This window comes from Rhineura floridana, chromosome 6 (genome assembly GCF_030035675.1).
Source record: "Rhineura floridana isolate rRhiFlo1 chromosome 6, rRhiFlo1.hap2, whole genome shotgun sequence".
NCBI lineage: Eukaryota > Metazoa > Chordata > Lepidosauria > Squamata > Rhineuridae > Rhineura > Rhineura floridana.
In genome coordinates, this window is record NC_084485.1 from 152,999,920 (window position 1) to 153,020,108 (window position 20,189).

General features: G+C 41.6%; 1 protein-coding gene across 4 annotated transcripts in view; it reads right to left on the bottom strand.

Moving 5' to 3' along the window:
• COP1 (COP1 E3 ubiquitin ligase) overlaps window positions 1-20,189 on the bottom strand; it is a 215,337-nt gene that overhangs the window by 97,403 nt on the left and 97,745 nt on the right. For all 4 annotated transcript variants that reach the window (XM_061634174.1, XM_061634172.1, XM_061634173.1 and 1 more), the window contains 3 exons: window positions 19,506-19,649; window positions 11,136-11,244; window positions 3,387-3,468 (listed from right to left, as the gene is read on the bottom strand). In XM_061634174.1, coding sequence (XP_061490158.1) covers window positions 3,387-3,468; window positions 11,136-11,244; window positions 19,506-19,649 — 335 coding nt within the window. The remainder of the gene's footprint in view (window positions 1-3,386; window positions 3,469-11,135; window positions 11,245-19,505; window positions 19,650-20,189) is intronic.

Consider the following 20,189-nt stretch of genomic DNA (forward strand, 5'->3'; position numbering starts at 1 on the left):
ATTAATGACCAAGTCCTTAGTTTAGAGGTTTTAAATCCACTTCTTCTTCACTGCAGTCGTCTTCACTATTTTTCACATTCACAGCAAATGCTGAAATAATCAATGAACCTTTATGCCATTTTCAATTGGCTTCTAAAGGCATTGGTAATCAGTTAGCTAGAGGAAATACATTATGCCAAGATGATATCAACCTCTTTAATATTACAAGTAAACTTTGATTATAAACTGTAAGTGCAAAGTTTCCTAGCCTGTTATTGATTTAGATCGGCCCTTTCTGAAATGGATGGATGTAGAAACTCGCGCTGAACAAGAAAATGAAAAACTGGAAAAGATATAGCAAAACTGGGAGCTGCCTAACTCTCCCCTGCTAGAATAACAAAAGGAGTAAATTTCCATGTACCTATAACTTCACATTAAGAGTCATTTCCAAGAGATTTGCCATGTTGCAGACAGGTACCTTTCCAACCCCCCCCCCTTCTAGACCAATGCAGATGCAACCTCTTAACCAGTGGAGACTCTTGCACTAGGCCTACTGGGCAATAGGAGTATGTCAAGATTTTTATTTTTTTTAAAAACCAAAATCCCAAAGCCACATACTCTTTCTTGTCCCACATACATTTTATACTTCTATATACTTCCACATTTTATATGTCCATTCTGGACACTTCTCTGCCAGTCTTCTGTTCTCTGGCCAATCAGCTCTCTGCACCACTCAGCCAATCTCAATCCCAATCCAAAAAATATTGTTATGGCAGAAGTCCCTCCCATGTGTCTCCAGGCAGAAAAACCACGTGAAATTTATATTACTAGGGCTGGAGCTAATTACTTATTATTTATTTATCACATTTATGTTTCACCTTTCCTCCAAGGAGAAAGTGGTGTACATGGTTCTTCCTTCTCCATTTTACCCTCAAAACTACCCTGTGAAGTAGGTTAGGCTAAATTAGCCCCAGCTGTACAAGTTCCCTCTTACTCTTGTTGTCACCAGGGTAATCCAGCCAGAGGATTTAACAATAAATGGCCTGCTGATATGGCAGACCCACCAGCATTTGTTCTGAGCATGCTCACAAGCTGTTTCCTTAAAGGCTCATCTCCTCACAGCTCTTAGGATATTCTAGCAGCCAAAGAGAGTCTGAATCAGCTTTGCCCTTCTTGGTTTTGCTTAGTAATCATATTGCATTTATTTTTGTGAATTGGGGTAGTGGGAGCAGAAATGGTGGGTGGTTTGTGTATGTGTTGCAACAAACTCTGTATTACCATTTCTTGCAATACACTCTGTGTTATCGTTTCCCTGCACTCACTCATTAAAAGCTGCAGCAGCTACAGGATGGGGCAGGGCAGGTTGATGAGTACCAGAATATTTTCCAGAATATTTCCAGAAAAGGTGTGTGGATCTGCTCCCAACAAGCCCCTTATTTAGCTTAAGTTCAGTATATCTTGATCACTGAAAGGAGAAAAATGCTATTGCTATTGTTTCTTGCTTGCTTCTTTGTGAGTTTTGTAAATGAATTTCTAAAATGAAAAGTTTGGCTCTATGCCTGTTTGGATATTACATTGACTCATTCTATATCCTTCCCCAAACCTGGAAGATATTCTCCCTAATCTCAACATAAGAGGCTGATTATGGTTACTGGTGTGATGATCTCTGCTCATGTGCAGAAAACATTACTTCACATTTTCAGAACTAAGCCATGCATTGCAAATATGTTCTGCTGTGCTCTGATGTGCTTTGGCTCAAATGAAACAATTTATTTTTGTCTATTGGCTGGAATGCTTTGTTCTTTCAATTTAGAGAAAAATTGTTTTGTATAATGAAAAGTTACACTGATTTGCTGAGAGAGCAAAACTGCATGCAACTGGGAGCAAGTGTTCCTCACATTAAAAGCTTTTGTGTGTTTTTGCCAATGGATATGTAGGTGAAATCAATACTTGAAATCAAAAACTTGTCATGTGGTATGGCTTAATTTCCAAATAAGAGGAATGGAGTCAATCTTGTCTGAAAATCATACTTGGACTCTTACATGGAAGATCTTCCCCTGTCCATGGATGTTCAGGGAATAACTGATTTTTTATTTTAGTGAGGATGCAATGGCACTCTGCACACTTTCCTAAATAAGTGCTACAGAAGCAGCTAGGTTAAAAATTGCAGCTCTACCAAGTCAAAAAGCTACCCGTCGCCACTGCTCTCAACCAAGGTCAAAGGGTCAGGGATGTGCTGCATTTGCCGGTTCCTTCCTGCCTTTAATTGTAGCACTAGCATAATCTTTAAGGTTTGCAGGAATTCCTACTTCAGAGTGCACAATCTCATGGTTTATCCGCTATCCAACGGCCTGCATAAGCTTTATCTGACTAAAATATTACATGGGTGTGAGGTTTCAAGAAGCATCTCAGGACTAACTGCCCCTTTCTCATGGGAGATTCAACTTTTTCTCCTTACGGACAGAGTGGACTAAATGTAGTAGCTATATCCACACACAAAATATGTAGGAGGATCAATCATGTGGATATTCCTACTGCATTCATTTACCTTAAGCTAACAGTGTTTAAAATTCTTCTCTTGAAGGGAAAAAAGTGTTAGAAGAAATACATACTGTACTGATAGAGATCCAGGATCTGGTGCAGATATAACTGACCTCTGTTTTTATTGTATTTTTAATCTTTTTAAAAATCTATGGTTGTTGTTTTAAACATGTGGTAAACCACTTTGATATTTTTAACACAACAGCGGTATACCAATATTTTTATAAATAAATAACATTCTCAGTCTGCTAACCAGTAGCAACAAAATAGGGAGCATGTTATGGGTCCAGCGGCTCTCTTCTCGCTTTCGTGGTTTGCTTTAACTACAGTGAAGTGTTACATCTGCATTGGCACTAATCATGGACAACACTAATCAGGATTACCACTGTAACCATGATTTAAGCACCTGTTTATGAAGAGGTCTGATTAGCATCAGCCATTTGTGTCACTGGTAACCTAACAGTATACTATGGTTAAAGCATGGAGGAGAGAGAGGGGGATCCATGAGGATACTGAATGTGAAGGGAGCATGCAAACACTGCACACTTCCAATCTTTTAAACATAGTCAGACAATTGGGAATGTTACATCTGTACCAAGCCTTAAGGTACATTCATTATTGTACATTATACATTCAGTCATGAAGCGTTAGCCAGTATATAACCATTAACAGATTTTCCATGTTATCTTTTTCCTAGCACCTTACTAATTCTCTTCTTCAGATTATTTAAATAATCCAGAGTCTTTTAGAAAACAGTTTCAAATTTTGCTAAGAAAAACTGGCATTTTGAACCTTCATTTGAACCTTTATCTACATTCAGCCTTGATATGTTAATTGGGGGTAGAAGGGTGGGGAGAGAGTCATACCTTTTGCATCATCAGAGCCGGATGCCAAAAGTTTAGGATCCATCAAATTAAAGTCCACACTCCAGCATCTTTTCTCGTGCTCCTGTTTTGAGGAAGAACACAAACGGAACAGCAAGTTACTAGGTAGTTACAAAGGATATGTTTTGGTTAAATCAATATGGATGAAACTTTACAATACTTAATTAAGCTCAGGTGGAATATTTCTTCCACCCAAACTGCTTCCACTATTTGACAGCAGCCCCCAAAGAGGGCAAGTGTAGAGCTACACATCAAAGCCTCTTCTTATTTTTTCCCCCTACTGTTTATTTGTATCTTGAAAAATGGGGAGTTCAGATTATTCTTGTTATCAAAGTATGTGCTTTGGTTTGTTACTACTCTTGGGTGAGCCTTTTATTTTTCATTTCTTTAAACAGAAAAATCAGCAAAGACTAAATATCTAAATTTCCCCCAAATGAATGTATTAACCTCCATTTAGGACACTTGAAACAATATGTTGTTCGTTAGATGCTAGAATTCTCAAGAGCTATAAGAATCTAATTTCTACTAAAAGATCCATTTCAGCAATTTCTCTGAACGTTGGGTACATATATTTAATTCCACCTAGGCAGAAACACTCTGGAGAACTAAGGTTGTAATTCAATACAGGACAATTTAAGATACCAGAGAAATAGTTGGGAGAGCATAGTAAAGAAAACTAAATAGTCTAAAGCAGAGGTTGCCAAACAATTGCCCGCGGTTGCCATAGCACCCGCAAAAGCTTTCAGTGGTGTGGAACCTTAGGTCCAGGAACTGAATGCGGCCCTCCAAGCCTCTCTACATGGCCCTTCTCAGGATTCTGGCAAGGCCACACCTGCTGTCTAGGGCACCCCCCCTTACTGGCCCAGCTTCAAAGCCCTCCTTGAGTGCTTTTGCTTTGTTGTAATATGTCCTTGCCTGCCTGAATTGGGGGGGGGATGCACAGAAACATCTGACTTCAGTGTGGCTGCAATGTAGCCTATTCTACAAAGGTAAGAATCACATCTGTTGCTCCACCCATTCTTTTCTCCAGCCCCACCTACCAATGGCATGCAGCCTTGGAAGCTTGCCCACAAGGGAATGTGGCCCTCAGGCTGAAAAAGGTTCCCCACCCCTGATCTACTCCAAAGCACACTTGTTTGCCCCTTGTTGCATTTCTTGTACCTTCATTTATTCATGTATTATTCTTTGCACATAACTGAAAATGGAAATGATCCTGACTTATGACGACCCTATGAATAGGGTTTTCATGGTAAGTGGTATTCAGAGGTGGTTTACCATTGAGCCTGAGAGGCAGTTGTGATGTTCCTATATATTAGTGTATATATGGTAAGTGCTGGTTGTTTAGAGTATACATGGTAAGTGGAGTGAAAGAGGAGGGGGAGTGACTGGGCAGTAGAATGCGAGATGATTGGCTGAGTGTTTAAAATGGCTGAATGTATAAAAGGAAGAGTGAGAGTCGAATCTGGGGGGGAGAAGAGAAAGAGTGGATTGCTTGGTGGGGTTTGAGAGAGTTGTTTGCCAGGAGAGAGTGGAGAAGGAGGGAGGTGGAGTTCGGATTAGTATTGAGTAAAACCATATGCTTATGTGCCTTAAGAAGAAATCTTGTTAATCTTGTTAGCTTTGTTATCTTTAATAAATACTTAATTTGGTTTACCAAAGGCCTGATCCTTGGCTGGGGTTTCACAGACCAGAAGGGAGGGTAAGGTAATGACCAAGGCTGAAGGGGAACTGTAACAAATGGTGGCAGCGGTGAAGAGAATAACAATACCAGTATTCAGAGTCTCTGGGAATACTAGTATTGGGACGTTACTGGTGGTTGCCTAGCAGGGGGATCTGTTGAGATCTGTGCTAGAGCGGATAGGTAAACCATAAGAGAGTGCGGTCCGGACTGGAGGAGTCCCTGGTGATGCCTAGAGACAGGCAGTAGCCACGAGCAGGTAGGAACCTGACAGGGAGAGCCAGGGAAGGACGCATCTCATGTGGTGTCAGTAGCGGTGGGATACGAACAACAGAGAATCCAGATACGAATACTAGAAAATCCCTAACAGTGGTGTGGCAAACAGAAATAACAAAACAAGATTACTTGTGAGAGTGACTGGCAAAGAGTGTGTGGCAAAGAGTGAGTGAACTCAAACACCATGGCTGAATACATAAAAATGAAAAGAGAGGAGCTGGTGGAGAAGTGCATAACATTCAATTTACCTCACGAGGGTAAAGGGGTAGATGAATTGAGGGTAGCACTTATAGGATTTGCAACTGCCCAGCAAAAACAACCTGTCAGAGAAGAGACCCTAGAAGGATATTTAAGCAATCCCGCTTATATAGAGTACTTGAGAGAGAAGTTAAGATGGGAGGCTGATGAGAAAGAAAAGCAGCGGGTCTTTGAGGCTGAGGAAAAAGATAAACAGCGGGAGTTGGAAGCTGAGAGATTGAGGATGGAAGGTGCAGAGAAGGAAAAACAGAGGGAGTTGGAAATTGAGAGAATGAGATTGGGGTTTGAGGAGAGGGAGAAGCAACGAGCATTGGATGCTGAATTACAAGTAGAAAAGTTAAAATTTGATAGAGAGAAATTTCACTCTGAGGAGGCAAGGAAAGAGAGAGATGGAGCAAAAATAAAAATTACTCCAAAGGACTTTGCTATGTATGAGCCTGGTCAAGATCCTCAAATTTACCTCAGCACCTTTGAAAAAGCAGCTCAGTTGTGGGGGCTACCTGAAGATAAATACATGCAGTATTTATCAAACCTGATTAAAGGGGAATTGGCTGAGGTATACCAATATTTCCCCTCAGACAAGCCCGTCACATATGCCGAGTTTAAAGAGGCAGTATACAAAAGATTCAGACTGGGACCTGACTATTTTAGAAAGTTATTCCGAAACTGTCAGATCCAAGCAGGGAGGTCTTTTGTTGAACTGGGAGCAAAGTTGATGGATATATTTAGAAAGTGGATGAGCAGAGCCAAAGCTCAGTCAGTGGAAGAGGTGAAAAGCCTCATGATACTGGATCAATTATACCACCACCAGAAATAAGGCTCCTGGTCAAAGACCGTTCCCCTACAGGAGGCCGCAGAGATGGCGGATCACTTCGCCTCTAATAGAACTGGCTGGGTGGGGAAAACATCAAGAGAGTTTAAACCCAGACCATATAGTGCTGGCAGAAGGGATGTGGTTCCACAGCGAGTGAGTCCTCCATTAAAATCTGAAGGGCACAGGACACCCCAGAGTGGATCTGTGTACCCTAAAAGTGAGGAGAAATTATGCTACAAATGTGGTAGACCGGGGCACCTACGTTTTCAATGTGAGGTTACCAACCCCATTAGTAATCCTGCTCAGACAAGGGCAGTGAAAACAGAGCCCAAGGCTTTAGAAACAGCGAAAAAGGTTCAGTTTTGCCAGATAAACTGGACAGAAGTAACAGACCTTGATTCAAGTCTGAGAGAGGAAGTGAGTGTACAAGGGGCAAATTATTGGGCATTGCTTGACACTGGTGCCGCTCAGACGTTACTGAGGCCAGATTTAATAAAATCTGAAGAAATATTACCTCAGGAAACAGTGACTATCCAAGGAGTGACAGGTCAACCAGAAAGTTTGCCTGTGGCCCTGGTGGATATGACTTGGAGAGGCCGAGAGGGCCGATATAAAGTAGGCATTAATGCCCAGCAACAAGAACCAGTAATACTGGGAAGGGATGTAATGGGCGCCCAAGGAAAGATCTATGTAGTGACCAGACAGCAAATTGGCAGAGAAAAAGAAGCCATATTAAGGGGGGCTGAAACAAACAGGGTGGAATCTGTTAACCAGCCTCAGGTCACCATAGCAACCACTAGCAGGCCTGCTGAAGAAGACAAACTGTATCAAGTGGTCTCTGGGGAAGAAGCAGATCAATTCAGGGAAGAGCTGCATAAAGATATAAGTCTGAAGCAGATAAAGGAACAAGCGCTGACCCAACAGATTCCTTTCACTGACAAACTGAGGAATCAAGTTGTGTGTGAGAATGGGATTTTATATAGACTGTGGGTGCCTGCTGAGAGAAAGGATGAATGAGAACCAGTGAAACAAATGATGGAAGTGGTGAAAGAGAATCTCAGTCAAGCTCAGCAGAAGCAAAGTTACTGGTATGACAGAACAGCCAGGGAACGTGTGTATGATGTGGGAGATATGGTTATGGCGTTCATACCCAGGAAACATGACAAATTACAGGCTAACTGGGAAGGACCATATACCATCAGAGAAAGGCTTGACACAGTGACGTATGTAATCACCACAGACCAATTAAACAAAAGCAAAGTGGTTCATGTAAATATGTTGAAGCCTTACCATACCAGGGATGTACAGGTGTTGCAAGTTACCTTATTCCCTGAGGGAAGTGGGCCTGAACTTCCAGATTTGGTACAGGAAAGCAAAGACAAAGGAGGGGTAGATCAAGTGGAATGGTCAGAGGAGGTGAAGGAGGAAGTAAAAGAAGAGATTCTGAGAGTTTTGAAAACCTATAGGAATCTCTTTAGCAACAAACCTGGCCGAACCAGTATAGTTATACATTCCATTGATACTGGAGATCATGCCCCAATCAGATCTGTTCCGTACCGTGTGAATGGGAAAGTTTTGAATGAGATCAAAAGGGAGGTGGAAGATATGCTGGAATTAGGAGTGATCAGGGAATCCATCAGTCCCTGGGCCTCAAGTATTGTCCTGGTTCCGAAAAAAGATGGAACGACAAGGTTTTGCATTGATTATCGGCTAATCAATAAAATTACTGTCCCAGATGCGTATCCTATGCCTAGGGTAGACGCAATGTTAGAGTTATTGGGGGCAGCAACCATTATCTCTACACTAGATCACTGTAAAGGATTTTGGCAAATGGAACTAGACGAGCAATCCAGAGCCAAAACTGCCTTCAGTACACCAGATGGGTTATATGAGTTTGTGACCTTACCCATGGGACTAAGGAACTCACCAAGTTCATTTCAGAGGCTAATCAATACTGTGTTGCGAGGCATGTCAGATTTTGCAGTGGCCTATATCGATGACATGGCCATTTTTAGCAAGTCGGTGCCTGAGCATGTCCAACACCTGACAACAGTATTGGAGGCCCTAAGAAAAGCAGGCCTCACAATAAAAGCTAAGAAATGCCAGTTTGGACTAAAGGAAGTAATCTATTTAGGACATAAGGTGGGGAGTGGGAAAATCACCCCCTTATGGAGCAAGGTGGAGGCAATACAAGCGTGGCCGATCCCCTTAACCAAAAAACAAGTAAGGGCATTTCTGGGTGTGGCTGGTTTTTATAGGAAGTTTGTGAGAAATTTTGGGGAAATAGCAACCCCCTTGCATGAATTAACAAAGAAGAAGTGTTCTGAGCGTGTGGTATGGACGGATGAATGTCAGAAGGCTTTTGATCTACTGAAGCAAGCCTTGTGCCAAGGACCCATATTAATAGCACCAGACTATGAGCAACCATTCATCGTGGCTACAGATGCGTCAGACCTGGCGCTGGGAGTCGTCTTGCTGCAGGAGAGAGAAGGCACCAGACATCCAGTGGCGTATCTGAGTCGCAAGCTGACGCCGAGGGAGAAAAACTATTCGTCGGTCCAGAAGGAGTGCCTAGCGGTCGTGTGGGGACTGAACAAGTTGCGCCCATACGTGTGGGGACGAAGATTCACAGTGACTACGGATCATCGGGCCTTGTTATGGTTGCAGACTATGAAAAACCATAACACTATGCTGCAGAGGTGGTCCTGGGCCCTACAGGACTATCAAGTGGACTTCCAGTTCATCAAAGGCAAGGACAATGTACTGGCCGATGGACTTTCCAGGCAAGTGGCTGGGACTGCAGTGACGTGACCAGACAGAGGAACAAAGAAAGACATTTTCCCCATAGAGACTTTTATTTGTTAACGCGACGTATAAATCCTGGAACAGGAATAATACTCTGCAGTTGTTTAAGGGGGGGGAAATGTGATGTTCCTATATATTAGTGTATATATGGTAAGTGCTGGTTGTTTAGAGTATACATGGTAAGTGGAGTGAAAGAGGAGGGGGAGTGACTGGGCAGTAGAATGCGAGATGATTGGCTGAGTGTTTAAAATGGCTGAATGTATAAAAGGAAGAGTGAGAGTCGAATCTGGGGGGGAGAAGAGAAAGAGTGGATTGCTTGGTGGGGTTTGAGAGAGTTGTTTGCCAGGAGAGAGTGGAGAAGGAGGGAGGTGGAGTTCGGATTAGTATTGAGTAAAACCATATGCTTATGTGCCTTAAGAAGAAATCTTGTTAATCTTGTTAGCTTTGTTATCTTTAATAAATACTTAATTTGGTTTACCAAAGGCCTGATCCTTGGCTGGGGTTTCACAGACCAGAAGGGAGGGTAAGGTAATGACCAAGGCTGAAGGGGAACTGTAACAAATGGTGGCAGCGGTGAAGAGAATAACAATACCAGTATTCAGAGTCTCTGGGAATACTAGTATTGGGACGTTACTGGTGGTTGCCTAGCAGGGGGATCTGTTGAGATCTGTGCTAGAGCGGGGAGAGAAACCATAAGAGAGAGCGGTCTGGACTGGTGGAGTCCCTGGTGATGCCTAGAGACAGGCAGTAGCCACGAGCAGGTAGGAACCTGACAGGGAGAGCCAGGGAAGGGCGTCACAGCAGTGACTGGCCCAAGGTCACCCAGTGAGCCTCATGGCTGCGTGGGGATTTGAACCCTGGTCTCCCAGGTCATAATCCAACACTCTAACCACTACGGCATACTATCTACTAGCAATTTATTCACTGGAATAAATTCATTAGTTTATCTGCAATTGTTTTAGGGATTTCTTACTACTCAGAGGAAAGTATCTGAAAAGCAATTAATTTCTGCACTTCCCATCCCTATATTAGTAAATGACAGAAAGGCACTATGACTCATTTATAGAAAGTCCTTGGTGACGCTTATGGTCTTCTGGTTAATCTTTGGACATGACTGAATCATAAGGCTTGTTTTTGATATTTATCCCAAGGTGTTAACCAATAAAATAGTCACTTACTAGATTTCCCAACAGCTTGGGGGGGGGGAGTTTTAACTATATGATATATACAGAAAATCCACAAACACAACTCTTATATACAAATCAGAAAATTGGGTTTCCCTCAGATTACATGTTAAGAGGCTCAAGGCATAACTTAATTCTACTGCTGATTTTAGTTTGCACAGTACAACAGCTCCTTGCAGCTGCAGGAGTTGTAGTGCTCAGCATCTGCACTTGGAGAGTTTTCTCACTGACCTAGAGGGAAAAAGGCCTATATAGGCATCCTTAGCTTCTGCTGTCAAAATGAATGGGAAGCTTCAACACATAGTGGGCTTATTTACAAGGCTGGTTTAGTTAAAGGTCAACAGTTTTTAATGAATGCACACACAAGCTTCTAAGAGAACAACTGCAGTTCCCAACTCTTGCTTGGTATTTTTAGACCCACACATTAGTATTGACTTCAGTAGCATTTACAAATAAATGTTGACAACAATGAAATTAAAAAGGTTTGTCTAGAGCAGCCTTTCCCAACCAGTGTGCCTCCAGATGTTGTTGGACCACAACTCCCATCAGCCTCAGCCAGCATTGCCAATGGTCAGGAAAGATGGGAATTGTGGTCCAACAACATCTGGAGGCACACTGGTTGGGAAAGGCTGGTCTAGCTCCTTCTTTAGCAATAATCTTGCACTAGGTGAAGGTTACTATTGTTCTTTGGGAATCAAAAAGCAGAATTTCTTTACCTGGTAGACTTTTGAACGTTGCCCTGTGAACCCATCCCACAAGATGACGGTACCTTCATAGTCACTGCTGGCCAACAGGTTTTTGTGGTAACTACTCCAGCTGATACAGCTGTAAGAAATAAACAAACCCCAAATAAGAAAGCATCTTCCTTTAAACTACAACTGAGAGCATGACAAAATGAGAATTGCAACAGCTCAGGAGAACTTATTCCTCAGTACCAATTGTTGCCAAGTTAAGGTCATTTTGACTTTTTATATAGTGATCATTCTATATTCCCAATACTTCTTTAGCCCTTTCTCAGTCTAAATTCAAGATAATGGAAAGCTAGAACTAAATAGCAAGCTTTGTTTAACTTTCTTATATTAAATAACAAAAACTGAAGCCCTTCTTTCCTTGTTAAAAAGATACTTGAAACATGGACATCCCTTTTAAGTGCATTTAAGAACTGCTGAAAACACTGCTCATCCTCATAAATCCTTGCACCAACAGTCCTACAAAGAAACAACACAACGCCACTGGAGTGAAAGGCTCCTTCTCAAGGGGTTGACCTATTAAGCCCTTCTCCATCTCCACTATAAACGCAAGGCTTGGGATTGTTCCTAGTGCCTGCATACACAGATCTTGGGTTTATAACTTAAAAGACAAGTATCTCCTATTCCTGGAACATGGTCTGGCAAGGTTCAGCATCTCAGTGAAACTGCTACTTGCTCACTTCTTGCAGTTTGTTCCTGTTGCCCCCTGCCAATTACCACCATTCACAGTCACCTGTTATTTATCCATATGAGAGGAAATTATATTTGACAATCATGTCAACTTGTATTATCAGTATCAGATTTCAGAACAAAGGGGGGGAATCAAGCTAAATGCACAGGAAAGGTATAGGTAAGGGTAACTTAAATGCAAAAAAAAACCCCTACAAAAAGCAAAGATGACATTTCTGTTCTTTCACTGCTCAGCACAGTAATAAGTGCTGACTGCAATACCAAGTAACGAAGATCTCTATAACTAGTTCCATAATCCATTCATTTGACACTCTTCCCAATAAAATTGTTGAAGTACAGTGTCTTGTGAACTTTTATATTACCAAACAGAGGATAGGTTCTTCCCTACCAGCCCTTTCCCTTGCATCACATGGACCAGGCCACCCATTAATGGGTTACATCCTCTCCCTGTGACTAGGGGACAGAATTTTACCAGAAATCTTGAGGTAGCCACCAGAAGCACCACTTCAGGTACAGAAAGGACATGGGAACACTGCTGGTAAAGGTCTTGAGCACTACAGGATTGGGGGGGGTATCTATGTACCACTGGAGGATAAATATAGGGACTTGCTTTCAAAAACATCACAATGTGCAGATGTGTCCTCAAAAATCCATCCTGGGTGTATAAGATCAGTTACAGTAGGCTAGACACCTGTTTAAGACCTTAATATCAGATCATTGCCATCTTTCAAAAACCTAACACAAGCTTAATTTTAACCTTAAGTAGATTAATATTTTCAGATGCATACCAAATTGGCAAACTTCAGCCAGGTAGAACCATAACTATTTGTGGAAGCTCTGCACACAGCTTCCAAAGTGTCAACTACTTTGGGAGCTTAGCCAGGTGATTCATGAGCTGTGAGTGCAGTATAGAAATGTCTTGTGGGAGGAGTCATAGCTCAGTAGCAAGCCACATGCTTTGCATGCTGAACTTCCCAGATTCCATCTACAGCATCACCAGTTAAAACAATCTCAGGCACCAACAGTCAGAGTAGATGATACCAAGCTATATAAACTATTGGTCTGATGTGGCAGCAAAAAAGGCTAGTGTGATTGTAAGCTACTGTAATAGAAAAAATGGTTTCTATGTATTCTGTACTAGTCAGACCTCTTCTGGAGTATTGCGTCCAGTATTGTATAAAGCTGTAAATAGCAAACAAACAAACAAAATTGAATGAGGCAGTGCTTCCTACTAAGTGTTCAAGGCAGAGAGATGTGAAGAAAGGTGTTATTTTGGTGGTACGTGTCTTCTAGTATCTGGAAGAGGACGCAAGCCATTATTGAGTGACATCTACGGAAGGAGAACATGGTACTTATGCAGTTATTTGCTCAATTAAGTCCCCTACCCTATTTTCAATCATTCTCTAAGATAACCTTTAAATTTTATATCACCAAACACATAGGTTCTTGATGCCCATTCCACATCTACTGTAGTACCCAATGAGGTGTCTGCTGAATCTTCTTGGAATCAGTTTCAGTTGATGCAGCCTCATGTTCTTGTGACAATGCAACCACCAAAGTTCCTCCTGACCCTTGTCTTTCTTGGCTTATTAAAGCTTGCTGAGGGGGTATGACCAAGTCGATCCAGGGTGTGGTCAATGCATCATTGCAAGAGGGAGTGGTTCCAGCCGCCCTGAAAGAGGCAATGATTCGACCACTCCTGAAAAAGCCCACCCTGGACCCAATGGTTTGTGACAACTATAACCCAATTGCAAATAGCCCCTTTGGGGGGAAGGTGATTGAGAGGGTTGTGGCACAGCAATTGCAAGTACTCTTGGATGAAACATTATCTTGACCCATTCTAGTCTGGGTTCAGGCCTGGTTATGGGACTGAATCGGCCTTGGTCTCCTTGATGGATGACCTTTATCGTGGGAAGGACAGAGAGAGCATGACCCTGTTATTCTTACTTGATCTCTCAACAGCTTTTGATATTATTGACCATGGTATCCTCCTGAGCCACAAGGACCAGCTATTGGATGCACTGTTTTACAGTGTTTCCAATCCTACTTCCAGGGTCGTTTTCAGAGAATAGCACTGGATGATTGTTTTTCGGCCTCTTGGCAGCTGTGCTGTGGGTGCCGCAGGATACCATCTTGTCCCCAATGCTAATATCTATTTGAAGCCCTTGGGAGTGGTCATCAGGATATTTGGGGCAAAGTGTCGGCAGTACGCTGATTATACCCAGCTCTATTTCTTTGTAACATCTGAATCAGGAGAGGTCCTGCAAGCCCTGGACTGGTGCCTGGACTTTGTGGTGGGCTGGATGAGGACAAATAAACTGAGTCTGAATCCAAGCAAGATGGAGGTGCTGTGGGTTGGTGGTTCCAGAGTTCGGATAATTGGTCAGTTGCCTGTTTCTGATGTGGTCATACTCCCTCTGAAAGAGCAGGTTCGTAGCAGGTGCGCTCTTAGATACATGTTTGTCACTAGAGGCCCAGGTGACCTCAGTGGCTAGGAGTGCCTTTTACAAGCTTTGGCTGGTAAGACAGCTGAGGCTGTTTCTGGACAGGGATAGCCTGACCACTGTTGTCCATGCACTGGTAACATCGAGGCTGGATTACTGGAATGTGCTCTATGCGGAGCTGCCTTTGAGTTTGGTCCAGAAGCTGCAGCTGGTGCAAAATGTGGTGGCATGACTGCTCACTTGGGCAGGGTATCGCCAACATGTCACCTTGCTGCTGAAAAAATTGCACTGACTGCCCATCAGCTACCAGGCCAAGTTCAAGGTACTGGTTTTGGTGTACAAAGCCCTATACAGCTGGGGACCAGGATACCTGAAAGATAGTCTAAGTCTAACCCTTTTTATACCCAGTTGATCACTGCACTCTGCCTCCAGCAGATACCATCTTATCAGGAGGTCTGTTTCGTACAATATAGGAAATACACCTTTAGTGTTGTAGCACTTACCCTTTGGAATTCCCTCTCCTTAAATATTAGACAGGCACCATCTCTGTTATCTTTTCGGCACCTACTGAAGACCTTCCTGTTTCAACAAGCCTTTTAAGTAAAGATCTTATCCCAGTCTGTGTCTGTGTTGGAATTGCTTTTTAATATGTTTTTAAAGCTTTTTTTAAAAAGATGTTCTTAAAGATGTTTTGTTTTAATATGTTTTAAAGTCTGAGGAACAGCGGGATATAAATTTAATAATTAAAATTCTTTTCACTACATCATGGTGACAACACAGTGGTCATGCTACTGGAGCTAGCCACTGTGGGAAGAACTATTTCATTTTGCAGTCCCTTACTTTTAAATTATCTTAAGCTTACAGACTCTACTCCTTTCATAACCTTATTCAGTTTTGCCACTGAATTTAGTGGGTTGCAATCAATTGCAGCCTTCCACTCATGGAAACATACTTTCCCCTCCCTTCCTCCTGGTTCCTTCTCCAATTTGGGGCAATTCCTTCCTCCTACTGCGCCCCCCATTTTACAAGAGGGGCTCCTAACTCTTCACAGAAGCTCTGCGGGTAGCACAGGGGAGACTGTCAGTGCAACTGAATGGTATGGTACTGTACTATGGTCTCCCAAATTTCACATCTCGACTTTTGTCTACAGCAACTGCCTCTTCAGATAATGGTCAGGTTTTTGATACAAAATTGAGGTTTATAGTTTGAAATCCAATCCAATCCATGTTTCAAGCCAAGATGTAACATTAACTATGATGTATTCAAATATATAGAGTCCCAGTAAAAATAACAGTTTTCTAACACACAGCGCAAGTGAAAGTGTAAAGAACTCTAAAGCAGTAAAAAGTGGTTCACTAGCAGCAATAAATAAAACAGTTTAAGAGGTTACAGTCTCTGCTACACTGAACACAGATATTCTTTATAGCAGTGTACAGTGTTCCTTGCATGAATGAAGTTTTAAAGAATATGACGGGTAAGGAAGCATGACAAAGGGCAATACACAGGATTGCTAACACTTACTTTCAGTTAATTTTTGTAGTCATTATACTTGGTATTCAGGAGGACAAAGCACTCTGGTTTTGTTGTTTACCCATAGCATGTGAGCAATAGTAACTAGCTTTCTTCAGTGGCTAGTACAGACCAGAATTATACTTTATCAAAAGTGGTTTTAAAAGCCAAATAGATTTTCTATATCTCTAATACACAGTTGTTTTCATTAATGTAACACCAAGAACTTAACATGGAATAGTGGATAACCAGCATGGTATAGTAAGTAGGATGTGGACAGTGGAGATCTAGATTTGAATCCTCATTCCATCACTAGGTGGTCTTGGGGAAGTCTCTTCCTCAGCCTAACCAACTTCAGAAGGTTGTTCTGAATGTGATGTTCTCAAACCCACATTCCTTGGCAGGGTACATATGCAATTAATAAGAACGAAAACATTGAGCTCATTTTATATATGTGTGTGTGTGTGTTATTGCAGGTGCACTAGCTTTTGAATTATTACAGACCTGAGACAAAAGTTTTAATCAATTCCATAGAAGAAATTATTCCTATTATAATAGGCAGAGATTACAAGATTTCAAATTATAAAGCATTTTATGATCCAATTCAGAGCTATGTCTTACATTTGTGTTGCACATGCAGTGCTCATCCATGGCTTTACTTCGTTAGGTGCCTTTGCAAGGGATACAGGTACCATTTTTCACAGACTCCAGATGACATAAAAACTGTATAGCAACTAGATATCACTGGCAAAAATTTACAAACGCATGAAGTTCATTCTCTTCCTTGGATCTTCCCACCCATTTAAACTTGACACCTCCTCTTGCCAAATGATATTCACACTTCCATAATCCACTTATCCACACACAGCCAGCCCTATATTTTGGATCTCCCAACCAAACTGACTTGTTTACTTTTTACAACTTTTTACACTTTTATTATGAGCATGCAGAATATTTGCAAAGATATAATGACACTGCAGCATATCAGACAAAAGTTAAAGGGAATGGAAGGGCTTTCAGACAAGCAAGGAATAGACAGGGTAGTAGCAATTGTTTTATGCCAGGTATAACTGCTAATGTCAATCTGAGGATACTAGCAAAGGATCTGAATGTATGCTGTTAAACATGTCCAATGATTTAGAGTATGAAGTATCTGGGCACAATTTCCAATGGCTTCTCTATCTCCACTTCAATAGGAAGCTCAGTTTTATGGCAAGAATACTTGCTGATCCAACTGCTTTTATTTAAAGAAATTACAGTAGAGAATTTGGACTAAAAAGGTTTTAATTCTTGGAAGCTGTATATTCTGAAGTTACTGTAAATCACACTGCATATTTTTGGTTAAGGGAGATATAGAAAAGATTTAAATAACTTAAAAAAGTCCCCATAACTTGGCAAAGTGAAGAAGAAATTGTTAGATGAATTGTAAAGCAAAAAGTAGCAACAGGAAGGTCATTGCTCAGTGATAATCCAATACCTGGCATCTCCAGTTAAAAAGGTTCTCTAGCAGCAGGCCAGATAAACACCCCCAGTTGCAATCTTGAAGCCACTGACTGTCACAGTACATAGTTCTGAGCCAGAAGGACCAAGGAAGAGAGCTTCAAATATTCAAACAGTGACAGCAGTCCCTATGAGAACATCTGACCCACCCTTGTCAACTAGATCAGCAGGCAAAGAATGAACAAAGAAAATGACAAGACAGTTCTTTCCCACCAGATTGTGTCCTGAGGAACATCACCCCAGAAATACAGAACAGCTGGAGAACTCAGAGCAGGTGAAGAGAGGCTGGTGGAAACCTGAGAAGTGGGGATGGGGGCACAAGGACAGGCTCTCCAAGAGAGAAATACTGGGCCCTCAAGAACAGTCTGTTGTCATTCTTTTCCACAGCTTACCTGTTAAGACACAGACTGCTCAGGTGAGATTGGACAACATCCAAATTAGCAGTTGAAAATAATACACTTTATAATCACTAAGTGGTCCATTAACACCTATTCAAGTTTCTTCATGCACCATAAACCTTTAATACTGTTTTTAATTCAAATCAAATTATCGCAAGACATTAACAGTCTCCTTCCCATTTATTGGTCTTAATCAACTTCCAGCAGCCTGAAAGTGTTCGTAAAGTGAAAAATCAAAGCCAAATTTTCCAAAGAGCACGCTGAACAGCTTGCATTAACTCAAAAGAATGGCCCAAAAGATGCGCTATACAAGCTACTTTTGTGTCAAAGTCTCATTTAGTTTACAGAACATGCCCTGGCTGATTCTGATGCTTATAAATAGGACAGATCCAGTTCTTTAGCAGGTATACTACATTACTCTAATCATTATTGGTCGCATTTTAACATCATGTAAACAGGACTCAGAGAATCTAAAAATGACAGAGAGATTATTTGAGAAATCTTTACTCAAACCTGAACTAATAAATGTTTGACCATCATCTATTAAAGGCCCCATGGCACAATTAAAAACAAATTGCTTCGGGGGTCAGTCAAGAGCCTCTACTTTTACTACACAGACAGAAAAAGTGACAGTTTTTTTTAAAAAAAACAGCACCATAACTATGTGTGGTGCTTTACATGTAACAAAAGAATATGTCCCTGCTACAGAAGTTTAAAATCTAATAACTGACACAGGGGAAACAGAGGAAGAAGACAAAAGTGGAATCAGTAATAGTCTGGATGAGGATCAATAAACTTAAGCTCAATCCCAGCAAGATGGAGGCTGATGGGTAAATGGTTCACTTGTTCAGAGACTGTGTTCAATCTGTTCTGGATGGGGTTGTACTATCCCTGAAAGATTGTTTGGGGGTATTCCTATACCCGCTTTGTCACTAGAGACCAACGATATCTTTTCTGGCCAGCTTTCATCAGTTTAGGCTAGTATATCAGCTGCAGCCTCTCTTGGACATGAAATACCAGTGCATGGTTTACTGTCATCACGCTAACATCTAGGATTATCTAGCATAGTGCATTGTATGTGATTGTATAATGCATTCAATGGAAACCGCTTCTCCCTCCCTGACTGGGTCCCTTCCACCTCCAACATTGGGGATGGAAAGGAGAAGCACAGGGAGGCTCACAAAAACCCTTTGAGAGCCTTTTCACCTCCAGTGTCAGGGGTGCAAAGGAGCAGCTCGTGGAGGCTTCCAAAGCATAGGCTAGGAACATCCCTTGTGTACTGCTTCCCAAACTTGTGAACGGGAGGGCAGGAGTACCTACCTGTCCAAGCTGGCCTGTTGGGTAGGCCAAAGGAAGTTCCAGCCCCTTCTAAAGAAATAGCAAATACACCATTTTGCATTGCAGGTCTCAAATCACGTGCAGCATTTTAGAATTCAGTGGGGGTTACTGCAGGCCAAGTTTCTCAGCATGGTTTTAAACAGCTTCTCTTGATTTATTCAAGATTAGTAGCGATGCTTTTGACAAACATTTGTTGTGGAAGTTTTATTCCTCATAATAAGACTTTAGTAATGTTACCAACATTGCACTGTGTGTCCATTTCTTGGAAGTAAAGGAATTTTTGCTTTTGGCATCCACACCTAGGACATGGGTTAATTCAATCTGTTTGTAACAGCCCCTGTAGATTCAGTGAACTGATCAATTAGGTGGTCCTCAGGAATAATCACATACAATCAGAAATGGGGGGGGGGAAGCATCATCCCTACTTTTCTAAATCAACTTCAAAACACAACACATACCTGATTTTTGAATTACAGGTCATTTCATTCTCAGGATAGTGAATATCAACAGCATCCTGGATGACTGTGCCATATTCATAGACTTTAATCTTCTTTGTCACCCCAGCAATAGCAAAATAGTCACAGTCTCGATCAAATTCAATACTAAGAAACAAATAAACAAAAAGAGAAAAAATACGTAAGATACAAACCGAACAAAGCACATTCCTAGCTTTCTATTATTAATACTTTATTTTAATTAGTCAGGAGAATAAAAACTCTCAACAGTACTACCTGGTATCTGCCAAACCCTCCTCTCACCTTAATGCCTTGCCCCCTTCCTAAATTTAATTACAGTCAATTAAAAAATAGTGAAAGAAGTTTAACCAACAGAGAAATAAAACAACACAGAAAGCTGCCTTACACTGAGTCAAGCCATTGGTCCATCTAACTCTGTACTGTCTATCCTGACTGACAGAGGCTCTTGCAGGTGTCAGGCAGGAGTCCTCTTCCAACCCTACCTGCAGATGTTGGGGATGGAACCTGTGACCTTCTGCACACAAGGCAGATGTTCCACCATTCAGCTATGCCCTTTCTCCAAACAAAACAATGTCGCAAGTAAAAAGGAAAAAAAGAGTATAGGGGAAGGCAACAATGACAACAGCGTTATTCTTTATAGGAAAAGTAAGGCTTTGCTCTGCTTTT